The sequence below is a fragment of the Porites lutea genome, chromosome 3 (assembly GCF_958299795.1).
Source record: "Porites lutea chromosome 3, jaPorLute2.1, whole genome shotgun sequence".
In the NCBI taxonomy this organism is placed as follows: Eukaryota; Metazoa; Cnidaria; class Anthozoa; order Scleractinia; family Poritidae; genus Porites; species Porites lutea.
This window is the reverse complement of record NC_133203.1, coordinates 37,290,653-37,303,707: the sequence shown is the minus strand read 5'-3', so window position 1 is coordinate 37,303,707 and position 13,055 is coordinate 37,290,653. Positions and strand designations below refer to the sequence as shown.

General features: G+C 36.3%; 2 protein-coding genes across 5 annotated transcripts in view; one reads left to right on the top strand and one right to left on the bottom strand.

The window, feature by feature from the left end:
• LOC140931064 (diacylglycerol kinase beta-like) overlaps positions 1 to 10,101 on the bottom strand; it is a 40,870-nt gene extending 30,769 nt beyond the window's left edge. For 2 of the 4 annotated variants that reach the window (XM_073380804.1, XM_073380806.1), the window contains exons 1-3: positions 9,769 to 10,101; positions 7,140 to 7,216; positions 2,782 to 2,989 (exon numbers count right to left, since the gene is read on the bottom strand). In XM_073380804.1, coding sequence (XP_073236905.1) covers positions 2,782 to 2,989; positions 7,140 to 7,216; positions 9,769 to 9,877 — 394 coding nt within the window. In that variant the 5' untranslated portion in view covers positions 9,878 to 10,101. Of the gene's footprint in view, positions 1 to 2,781; positions 2,990 to 7,139; positions 7,217 to 7,372; positions 7,492 to 9,768 lie in introns of those variants that run through there. The other 2 variants (XM_073380807.1, XM_073380805.1) reach the window with 2 other exon arrangements.
• Positions 10,102 to 10,120: 19 nt separating this feature from the next.
• On the top strand, positions 10,121 to 12,090 carry LOC140931066 (succinate dehydrogenase assembly factor 3, mitochondrial-like). Its single transcript, XM_073380808.1, has 2 exons — positions 10,121 to 10,352; positions 11,603 to 12,090. The coding sequence occupies exons 1-2, from the start codon at positions 10,194 to 10,196 to the stop codon at positions 11,771 to 11,773; spliced, it is 330 nt and encodes a 109-aa protein (XP_073236909.1). The 5' UTR covers positions 10,121 to 10,193; the 3' UTR covers positions 11,774 to 12,090.
• The last annotated feature ends 965 nt before the right edge of the window (positions 12,091 to 13,055 follow it).

The following is a 13,055-nucleotide window of genomic DNA, read 5'->3' as shown; positions in this document are numbered from 1 at the left end:
TTCTAGTCTTATTTTTCGCACTGTTTTCCGTTTGTTTTCCGAAAACAAGAAATCTAAAGTAAAGCTACCATAAAAAAAGTTCAAATGCGGTTGTCCATGGAAGGAATCTTCCTTGAAAGTCGCAACAACGAGTTACATAAAATCCAGCATAAATCTATTCAAGTTGTTGCTGAAGGAATCGGCCTGGAAAACTAATAATAAGAAATGTGGCGGCTCTTCGCAACTTTCAATTAAATTATTAAAACACTTTGCCGTCACGCACTCTTTGAATTTGTATCAGGACAATTGGATCCAGCTGAGCACACAAAAGAACGCAGGTGGCGGGGAAAGAAGAGCTGAACTTTGAAGAAGTTCCCGGCAGTTTTACAACTGGCAAGAAGAAGTCCTCAACCAAAAATCGCCAAAAGTTATAGATCGCTTTGTCTTCAATTATCTTGCCATTGATAATGCAGATAACAAGCAGCAGATAACAAGCACACAGGCAGCATGATTTTTTCCTTTCTTTCTTCTTCTTTTCAGAACCAGTCAGTAAACCTCATCTGCTGACAGGCCTTTTCGTTCATACAGTTCTTTAACTGCCTTTTTCTATTCTCTTTTTGAGCTGAAATTGATGCCTTCTAATGATGAATTCCCCTAGAGAAATCTCATCACGCTTCACTAACGATATATGTTTAGTTACTCAAATGGTGTGATGTTGATTTCAACCAATCAGAAAAAGGTATTAAGTCGAAGATTGAAATTTAATTAATTCTGACCAATCACTATTTTCTCGCTCAGAATCTGAGCATGAAAAACAGAGAAAACAATGGCGTCCTTGCAGACGTTCCTTTCCTTTCTCCCTCGCGCGCCCAAATTCCCCCTTCCCCTTCCCCTTTTAACGCCTGCCACGCAGGCTACAACTTTGCCATGTTAGAAGACTAGCTTTTCATTGTTGTACTTTCTTCTATTTAATGCAACACACGCCACTTTGGAGGTCTAAATTTCAGCTAAGTATAAAGAAGACACGGACAAAAATAGGAACTTTGAGAATTTTGCACACAAGTTCAAAGCTTCACCTGGATATCTGATCCGGGAGCCCCAACTTGAGGTAAATAGGAGCTATTACTGACAAGGTTTGGTGACTGAGTAGAGGGCATACAGTTGTTTTCAAGTGTATAAGCCCTAAGGTGTTGCTTTTGTTTGTATCAGTATCTAAGCTTTTATCATTAAATTTGTACGTGATCTTGTTATGCTTCTCCTCTATTCTGGGTGTTCGCCCATTCAGCAAGCACAATATTATTGACGTCAGCATTGGTGAATTTCAAAAAACTTTTGAAAGTTTATAGCTTGTGTGATGTTTCATGCCATGTGTAGCATTTTATGGAGATGTAATCTGAAACCACCGCAAAATGGGAACTTAAAAAGACTATAATCGATTTATGTCAAAACATAACACACGACTTACAAAACCTAAAGGTGTTTTGAGTGAGGGGCAATACAGTATTAATATGAATGAACCAAGAGGTTTTAATAAATATAAGGGTCAATTATTGTGTATTGAGATGAATCACTTGAAAAGAGAATTTAGCGTACGTGATCAGAAGTAAACAAGGGCTCATAGTGCATTTCCGTGCGTTTCAGTCTTTTTAATATCCAAGGACTGTGAATAGTGTTTCGATATTGTTTAACTGGCACAAAAACTTCCGAGGAGTTATAAAACGGCATAATATTATTTTCTGCCATGAAGAAAATTTAGTCACTGGTGAGACAAACAGCAAACTCGAGCAAATTTTTAACTCATATTAGTATCACAGTAAAAAATATGTTACCCATCGTTTCATCTATCATTGTTTAAAGTGCATGCTGATGAAAGCAAGAAGTTAGAGAAAAATACCAAGAGAAAAATCTTTAAACTGAATTCCTTTTATCTTGTAGGAGAAGAAAATGTGTTTCACATGAAAATGGTAGACCACAAATGAGGATCATCTCAGTGTAATTATTAATGAGGTCCATGGATCAGGATCATGGATGGCTGCCTGTTTTAGTAAACTTCTCGTTTTCATACAATACAATATTTCTGTCCAGTGTAAGCCCAAGCAGAAGCAGCCCAGTAAATTCGCCTTTTGGCGAGTCTAGTTTCTTTCTTAAGGTGGGGATAGCCAAATGAACAAATGGGTCTCTCAAAATGGTTACCCAAGCAATTCAAAAATTCTTGAAAACATTACTACACTTAAGTGATTTTGGTTGTGATGGCACTAAAAAACTCTACTGTATCCATAAAATCTTTAAGCAATACTTAAAGGGTGACCAATACCAATTTTCTCCCAACAATATCCATACCTCATCAAAAGAAAAGGTTGAGAGAATCAATAAAAAAGATAACCATAGGAAAACATCTTTGGTGTTTGACCAAATTCTCTCATCTATTTCTTTTAGGAATTGTATGGTGATCAGTTAGGAGAATTGGTATAAGGATATTATGACTTAAAAGGTTGCAAATGGTGCCTGAATTTAAGCACTGCCACTATGTTGGATATACATGTAACAGGAAGATTTTTTAGCACACATAGTTTTTTTTATGACTCTGCCCCCGAAAAAAAGAGCATTTTGGGGGCTTCTTTTTGGTATGCAGGAAAATAAGAACTAACATTAGAAAAAATAAATCTGAAAGAAATACACAATGTAGGTAACCACAAATGTTTCTAAGATACAAGTAAGTGTACTTAGAAAAAGCAGAAGCCATGAATGACTACTAAAAAACAGATGCAATTGCAAATTTTAAAGAGATGCATGTAGACTTACGTCTCCTCTGATCGAATTTGTGGACATCTTGTTGAGAGTTTGAAACAACTGTAGCAGCCACACTGTCTATGATAGTTTGTGATAGTGATGGTGAATTTACAGCAACTTGTTTGTGAAATGCCCAGAAAAGATGTTGGCACAAGTCTTCACTGACATCATCTCCAAGATACGCCGACATAAACAACTTGAAGCCCTCATAGTCCATCGGCTAGAAAATAAATCACACATGAAAGAAATTATAGATTTGCTTCAGGAGTATGAAATATCTTTTTCCTCCTACTCACTTTATCATAAAGGCTACAATAAAAGTTATTATCTTTGGCAAGCACTAGCTGGTGGTTCAGAGACTGAGGATCAGTTCCCATATGAACTTTGTATATGTAACAATTTACTATAATCATACACAAATCACAAGGTACACATGTACATCTGTACTTTTACCTGTGGGCAGGAAATAATTTTTTTCACAATAATTCGAAGTTCCATGGCAAAGAGACATAAGAGAGGTTAAGCATAACATTTACGTCAAACGGCAAATGCGAATTTGTATCACCTGACCAAGTTTCCCTTTGCTTGGCACCTACTGTTAATTATTGCTACACATGAATTAGTAGTATAGACACAATTTTTAATCCATAAGAATTTTCTGAGCTGTGTTTACCTCCTCATTTTCTATTTTGAGAAATTCTCAACTTGAATGTGCCGTTTGCCATATACATGAAGCTTAAACTCTCTATACAGTGTGCCTGTACATGTGCTGTGCTTATTATAGACAACAATTTTGAAGTCTAGATCCATTCATTTCAGATTTAAACCCATCAACAATAGATGGGAGTGGGGAAAGTGCCTGGACAAACTGATGGAGTTACATGCAAGCGCGGAAGCTGCTAACCATGACAACCCTGTGAGCGGCAACCACCAGACACCATCACACTGAGAACCTCAGTGGAGAGTTTGGTAAATACTTATCAACACTCATCCACAGGGGTGAGAGGGCTGGGAGTAATAAGGCTTTAACAACTGCATGCAAAAGGCACAGTCAGTAAAAACAATTGACATCACGATATGAGTAGTAAAGAAGACCATTGTACAGCATTGCCTAATATTGTACACGTACAGTGTAGATCTCAGTTGAAAGTAACTACATTGTTTTTCTATGCAAAGTGGGACCAGCTTAAGAAAACAATGATTATATGATGTGATTTCTCAAGCAGCCCAAAACGCTGGTAAAAGTACACAACTACATGTACATGAACATGTATGCTAACTTTTGTCCTGGAAACAAAATTAAAGCTTTTAAGATTCTGGCATGTACAGAAGACAACATTTTTGACATTTAGCTGTCTTCCCTCTTGGCTGTATTTTGCATTTCTTTTCTTACTGAATTGTTTCTCTTCGCCATTTCAGCAAACAACTTTATTCTGCCAAACTTCGATAATGTTGAGAGGCTGCTTTCCAATTACGTAACTACAACAACTGCAGATTCTGGAGCACTGAAACAAAGTTCGGCGATCAGAGTAATCATATGGATGTTGTACTGCTGTTCAACAATAAATTGTCACAATGACAAGCCACTGTTCCACAAACTGCTGAAGCAAACTTAAGTTCTATGTTATAATCACTACAATCTGTCAGATCACTGGACCTATTTAGTTATGATCACAACAATACAAATATAAAACGCAGGCTTAATAAAATCTATGAACATACTGTACATGTCCTGCACATCACAGCACTGTAGGCACTCTTGTGACGGGTGGTCAGTATGTATGTCCCTACTCCAGGGTGCAAAGAAAGTCAGTTTTACGGCTTGCCATTCAGACAAGCTGTAGCTAGCATGTACTAGCCCACAAGGTCATTCCAACTAGCCCCAAAACACTTTTTGATCACCAGGATTGATTACAATCCTTCTGTAATTTGAATTTCCCCAAAAAACAGCATTATCGAGCAAGTTAGGAACAAAAATCACTAGCCTGATGACAAAATCCAATAGCCCCGAGCTATCAGACATGACTTTCTTTGCACGCTGCTACTCTGAATTTCAAAACCTGTTGTTCCACATTTTGAGAAGGAAGGCATGACCCTCTCAGTGTTGTACTTATTGTTGTTGTTGCTGCTGTCGTAGTCTTACAGTTTTTAAGAATAGTTTTCCATAAGATGAAAATGAAGTGTACCTACAACTACATATCTACAAATCAGAGCTCCAGGCCTTGTTAGGTGAGGGGAGAGGCATACGTTTGTCCCTAGTCTGAATTCCAAAACATTTTTACAAATGTAACATATTGAGAAGGAAGGAATGACCTTGTTGGTATTGCACATATTCTTGTCTTTGCCGCTGTCGAAGTTTTAAGATTTTTTAAGAATTTTTTTTACCTACAACAAATCACTGGTACATACATGTCTACACATCACAGCTCTAGGCCCTGTTTGGTGAGGGCAGAGGGAATGTGCATGTATGTCCCTAGTCTGAATTTCACAACCTGTTTCTTAACACACTGAGAAGGAAGGCATAACCAGGTTGGTATTGTACTTATTGTTAAAATTTTCAAGAAGATTTTTTTAAAGGTGAGAATGTATTTTACCTACAACATATCCATGTACATAGACGTCTAATCATAAGAGCTCTTGGCCTGTTAGGTGAGGGAAGGGGGATATGTATCCCTAGCCTGAATATTAAAACTTGTTTTTTCACACATTGAGAAGGAAGCCATATCCCGGTTGGTATTGCACTTGTGCATGTCTTTGCCGCTGTGGTAGTTTTAGCCCATCTTTATGTCATTTGCCATCATTTTATCTGTCTTATATCACTCTTTCAAGGCAGTGACACTTGCCGCAATTTTATCTTAACAAGGCCTCATCAGTTTGAATTACAAGACGTACACGTAGCCCAGAAAATTTCATGTCATAAATAGTCCCTTTCAACTCTACTGAAGGGCTCCAAGAAAATCTCTCTGCCAAATCACAAAATCATCTCATACCAAAATTGCCTCTTATTTCACAAAATTAAGTATCAGCAGGGCTCAAAATTGCAAAAGATATATTCGCTAATCCGACTAACATTCTCTCCTTGGCAACCAAAAATTCTGGTTTTGTCTCCACTTTAGCGACCAGATTTCTCTATGATTTAGATTTAAATTAAAAGAGTAAAGTTAAATCTTGCTTTGCATTCATCATAAAAAATGTACCAAATAGCATAAACAACTTAGCCAGTTTACCTCCAAATTTATACCAACTTCTATCCGTGATATTTTCAAACAATCAAAGCTGATGGATACTATGAGCTACATGTACGTCATTTAGTAAATACAAACTGGCGACTATATTTCTCCAGTTGGTCGCCAAAAGGCAACAGGGGATTTTTTAATTTCGAGCCCTGAAATTCAGAGAAAATAAGCAAAAGCAACATATATAAGGTATGGAAAAAAAAACATTAAAAAACATGTAGTTGTTCATGAGCCGAACAATTTAAAACATGATGTGTATTGTAAAGCCTGGACACATTCAAAATATCTTGAGAAGGTATAGTTCTAGAATTTAATGTGTGTATTTAAGTGATCAAGGTAAACAGGTGCTATGGCAACTTGCATTATAATTTTATCAAAATTGACCTTGAAAAACTACATGTAACAGATTGGATTAACCACAAAATAGGTTGATGCCAACATAAAACATTTCAAAATACAAAAGTTCATGCACTAATTTTTCATATAAACAGATGAAGTTAAAATCAGTAAAACTGAGCCACTAATATTGCATATGAATACATGAGCTATAAATACTTGAAAAGCTATAAATATTTGAAAAAATCATTGAGAGAAATATTTTGAATCCTTCACTTCAGGAAGGATTAAAGAGACACTTAATTGACTCCCTAAATTCATTTTTCCGCACAAATCAACTTTAAATCTTTTATTAATCAATGTGCTTTTACTTGGCACTTTTTCACAGGAAAAAGTCTCTCTCTTTTAAGACATAATTATTATAAATGTACTTTGAAGGTTTCACAGAAAGCATGTATGAGACATTGTGTACCTTGCCACTACTACACAATATTATATGCTCTACTCTTAACAAATTTATACATTATAACATATATATGTAGCAATCTGTGGAAAATAAATTTGTCATTACCCCAAGACGTAAAAGCCTATTGTCATTTTCTGAACATAAAATTCTACATCATTGAAGGTAAACATTTTTTAAAAAAAACTGGAATTAAATACAAGTAATATGTGAATTCATTTGCAGTGTATCAAATAATCTTTGTACAAATAAAATAAAAATAACTATTTATGAAGATTAAAATGTTAATTATTCAACCTAAGATCAAAGCAATTTTCCATCGGGTAAACACTTACTTTTTCTGGATTATACTGAGGGTAAACTCCATCTCGGAATTGTTGCAAGACATCAGTCAACCTGCTCGTCTTCGCATCTGAGTATATTCAAAAAGAAAAATTTTCAGTGTTCACCAGAAAATGCAAAATAGAAACCAGGCCACCACATGCAGATGTAATTTAAGTTTACATTTATTTCACTTTAAAATTACTCTAAAATCACAAAGTAAATACCATACAGATCAAGGTCTCACATGTTTTTATCACCAAAAATACTGCTTGAATTTTAGCTTTTTCTCTTTCCTCTTTTGAGTAGTGGTTTAAAACACTTGACATTTTAAACTTGCATTTATGACTGCTTCATCAAGAGTTTAACTGCAATATGAATATTCAGCCATAATTACTATCCTTTTAAAACTAATAGCAATACATTATGCTGCTAAATTTTTTTTTTCACTTTCCAGAGTGACCTGACATTTGACAGTTTGATCTGGTTTCCCCTTTCAGAAATAATGCTGGAGAAATGGAGAAATTACACACTAACAAGCCAAATGAATTTTCATGTACTCTCGACAGGGGAATAAAATGGCTTTCAGCAAAATTCACTATATTTGAAGAAACAATCAATTTATGGAAATGCTGCCATGTGGTAATTGCAAAGAAAAAGTTTAATTGTTGTTAAGAGGAACTGAAAGGTCCAATGGAGTATTTTTGCCTGCTATTGGCTCCTTCTGTCTTTACAACAGCATGGGACAATTTAGACAGCCAACCAAAGCAGCTTCACTAAGTTTTAAACTAACAATTTAAACATTAAAATTCATCAATTAAGCAAATACTGGGAGATTCAGATAAAACGCATGTTTTGAGTCACACAAGTAAAGTAAATGTCATGAAAAAACACAGAGGGAATATGCAATTTTATACTCTATACAATTCCTAACTGCAATGAACCAATGCTAATCAACTGAAGGCTCAAGTATGTGAACTCGGCATGAAAACAAGGCATAGGCACATCATTTTAATAAACAAGAACAGATTATTTCAAGGGTGTTGACTTGAATATTGAAGTCAGTTTATAACAACAGTAACACAGAATTCAATATCACTTTTGAAATAAATCTCTGGACATGCTGAAAGAAAATAATGATCATTTAAGAAAAAAATCAATGTTTGAAAAATTCCTATAATGCCCGGAAATCTTTAACTTTGATATTGGGGAAAATAATATGACGATATTTTGTTTGTCTCCCAGTGTTTGCATGCCAAAAGCTATAAATATTTTATGAAAACACTTAGACATTTCTTGGGATAATATAAGAGCTGGTGGGTGTAACATGAAAATATCAAGAATATGATTGGTAGGAAATAGGATTGTGATATTTCTAATTGAACCAAAATATTAAAAGGCTGAATTTTATGTCCTCTTAAATCTTGAAGAGGCACAATGGATTATGGCTGGTGAGACAAGTAAGGTTTCCAAGTACCTGACATTTGGTGATGAGTGAAAATGAATATGATTCACAAAGCATCAACTTGTCACTCAAAAACCACAGAAATTACATAGCCAAGAAAAAAAGATGAAATAACAAGTTGGAAAAATTTGTTGTACACTACGCCAATGTGACATTAAAAATTAAGTAAAATCTTAAGATTAAAAGCCGACACAAAAGTCGCTATGAGCTGTTCATTTAAAGAAAGGGCTAGCTTAGAGACCTTCTAATAAGGGAAAGCAAAATGTAATAATTTGCGAAACGTCAATTAAGTGTAAACGTTTACGAACTTGCCCCCTAAACCAGAAAAAATTTAAAGTTCGGTAAAAAGAATTTAAAATTGAACAAATTATAATATGTTAATATAACGCTAAGAGAGTAACGAAACAACAATCCATTGATTGAACATGTCTCTGTAAGATTGAAAACAGAAAATAACTTTGAATAGAATATTTAATAGCGCCCGAATTTTACACTCGAGTGTACGTGGTTTCTAAGCTAAAGTCTATTGTTGTGAAGAGAAAAGCTAAAACACAAAACGCACCTTGGCACAGATAAAATCCACCCACCCAAATCTTCTCTTGTCTTTAAAATTACGAGCGGCATTGTTTGTACATGTAAAAAATATACCAATAACACTAGCCGCCATATTATTATCACTAGCGTGAACATGTTCCAACAAGATTCGATCAATAGGTAAGGTATTAAAACCTGGATTCGTTTTTCCTCGCAGACAATATAAATGTGTTATTCAGTTTGTAATCGGCTCGTTTTAGTGATATTAACACTTACACAGAGGCATAATCATAATTTCTTGTGAGTTTTCCCCGCAAACAGCATGGGTGCCTGATGTAAACACAAGCAAAGCTTCGGTCGTAGCAATTTTTCATAAAAAATAAATCGTTTGCCCATACATTCCAGCTTATGACTCAACTCCCGCGTTAATCTTCCATTTCAAAATAATCAGGTAAAAAGAATGTTCGTGTATGTTAACCTTTTAGTAAACGAAGACCCCTCGAAATTTTGACCTTCAAGTTCAGTTCACGGACAGCATCATTCAGCCGTTAAAGACTAAATTTGCTTATCAATAAACTACAAGCATAATGGCGGATTCAAGAGCTTCCAATAACAATTAAGAAAGCAGAGCAGGGCTATCTTACACTTGGTGTATTCCTGAAGCTGTTGAAATTCTTCGGGCTTCAACCGATTCCAAACTCCCGTCGCATTCTGACTTGCAGATGAATTATTCGATGGACTGGAGGCCGCCATTTCTACCTTGAACAAAGCCCAGCTGTACTCGAACGTCTTGTTCCATTTGCTACCGGCACGCGTTGAACGTACATTGTGGGTGAGTAGGAACGCCAAAACAGATCTGACCTGACTTCCCACAAGGGCCTTCACCTGGCCATAACACACTATTAGTATTGTAAATATATTCACATGAATTTTTCTGTTCGTTTCATTTCTTGGCAGCGTGCGAAAGTAAACAACGGCGAGAGACTGGGTACGAGCTAAGATAGTGCCTGTGACATTGCTGAGATTTTGCATTAAGAATTTTGTCGATGATTTGGTGCAATTTCATGCCATGAATTCGACTGTAAGACTCTACCGACGTATTCTCAAGCTACACAGAAAACTTCCCCTTGCGTCTAAGGCTTTAGGAGACCAGTATTTAAAGGATGAGTTCAGACGACACAAAAATGCAACTCGTGAGCAACTCGCAGAGTTCATTCAGGAATGGAAGGTTAGCTGACATGTTGTTCATAAGCTGAAATTTAGGCTTGCTTATTTATCTTTTTAATATCCCGAAGAGATTTGCGTTATAGTACAGCCATTTTTAATTAATTAAACCCAAGAACGTTTTAATTGGCACTATCACAGAATGAAAAGCCGATAATTCTTGGGTGAGTAAACGTTGATGTTATGCAATAGCTAACTGAAATTGAACTTCCAATCCATTGCTCCTGGCCACTTTATATTTACATCTTGTTGGATAACGAAAGTACTTATTGTGTTACACCTTGTTTTTCAACCCTTTAAAACCCCAACATCAACAAAGAAATTCTTCAGACTGATCTCAGCCGTACATTTCCATAAAAAATTAGTTGGAAGAATTCAATTAAAGATCAAAGTATTTCCCTTTGGTGATCAATTTGTCAATCCTCATAACCTTTCCTCTATATTACACTGTACATTAAAGGTATTGCTAGTTTGTACACGACATCACAACAACCATGTCGGTGGTCAAGAACAAAAGCCTTTCTCTCCTTTGGGAACTAAACTCTATTTTCATGTAAATTATTCGAGAAAAAATTCTATTGTGCTGACCCCTAACATGGCCACCTTGTCACGCGGTTGCAAACCAAGAATTGTTGGGATAAAATTGAATTGGGACTTTAAGGGTTAACATGTTTTGACAAGTGGCTGGGAGTTCTGAATGTATTACTGTGATGTTTTACACCTGGTTTGAGTTCAATCCATGACATAACCATTATTATTGTGAAAAACCTTACAATAAATAAGAACCTAGCGAACCATTTTGAGTCAGTGCTTAACACTTAGCATTATTGTCAGCTCTTGACCCTAATCACAATCAAATCGGGGATCAAAGTCAAACGGGGTAAAGGGGAGCAAAACTGGCTGTTTCCCATAAGACCATGCCTTGTTTACATGTGAAAATACTTGTACTTTGTGGAAGCATCACATTTCATCAAATAAGAAGACTATTTTGGATGTAAATACCGTCTAATCTCTCCTTACGGACACCTCTCTATTACGGACAGTTCGTTTGGTCCCAGAAATGCGAAAAATCACACATTCCCTACCTCTATAATACAGACACTTCTGTAAAGTGGACACTTGGTTCTGTCCCTTTGGTGTCCTTATTAAAGAGGTTTGCTGTAGCATTGTGATCACCATCACTTACCAGTAAATAATTATGAAATAGCTTTCCAATGAGTACTTTAGATCACTTTTTTTTCTTTCTGCATCCAGATTTATGCTGATATGTTGGAGGGACAACAAAAGGAAGGAAATGACTTTGGAAGTCATATGTCAGAAGACCAGGTGTCAAATATACGTGAGGAACAGTTGCTTCAGCTGTATGCTCTTCATCAAGAAATAAACAGTCCTTCTGAGGGGGTAGATTCAGCTGAAAAAAGTTGAAATTTTTGGACGATCATGTCTTAAATCACAGCCTTTGCTTTGCATCAGGCAATAACCAGTCCAATCTAAGATTGAAGTGGGTGTGAGGAACATGTGCAGCGGAACCTCTATGGATGAAGAGCTCCTCTTCAGCATGCAAAGTGCTTTAATTACCACGGACAGTTCTGCTGGTCCCAAAGATACCAAATCATACTATTCCTACGTCCACAAATTCATACGGACACCTGAAATGCAGACACATCTTACAGTGTGTATAATGTGGGTTTTTTTCTTCTTCCCTGTATTTTTTTTTGTGTGTGTGGTATTAACTCTTTTACTCCAGTTAGTGCCCAAAGGGGAAAAAATTAGAAAGGATCATTATGCGTCTCTGGAAAACTGCCCCCCTATGCTTCTCCTAAGCCAACATGAACACTTACTTCTCACTTAGGGCAAAATGTTGGCTTAGGGGAGGGGTAGGTGGGCAGTTTACCAGAAATGTATGATAATACAAAAATTACAAGAAAATTTAACTTATTTTTTTTCACAAAATTCTATGAAATAAATACTTTTAGGCAAAAGTTAAGTCAAGGAGTTAAGGAGGTTTGACTTAACATTTTATATAAGACTCAGAGAGTGTCCTGCAACAGCCAATACCCTTCACTGCTAGACATGATGACTGTATCAATTTCAATGAGGGGGTGGGGGGCGGGGCAAGCTTATTTTTGTGATGCTGTGATCAACCATTTTTTGTGTCTGTGAATTGTGATTTACTGAAAAACTGTTCTGTGAATATTGATTGAAGTGCACTCAGTGAAACATAAACTGCCAAAATCCTCTGTTGTGTACACAAACATTGAAGATCAATTTATTGAAGAAAATAAATCAGTTTTTTTGGCCAAACAACCTTGGCTAGTATTTGGTGGCTTGATTTAACTTCACTTTTGAGTCTTCTGATGTACCTTCACACTTCAGTGTGCTCAGACCCATTTACAGCTGGCTTCCATGGGGAATTTATAGCCAGGCAGAGATCACCCAAACACGTGGCCAAGATCAAAAGTGACTCGTGAACTTGTGACGAGATCCCCCCTTGCCCCTCTTCTTCAAAGAACGGTTTCAAGTGTCTGAAAACAGCAATGCAAAGCATAGGCATGTTTAAAGGCTGGTTTCCACAAGAGTTGAAGTCAGAGTTGTTAGTGGAGTTGTAAGAACACTTACGACCTCATGAAAATAAGGAATAAAGGAAGTCAAATTAGAGTTGGAAAAATCAGAACCTTACTTAACTATTTTCTTCCAACACTCACGA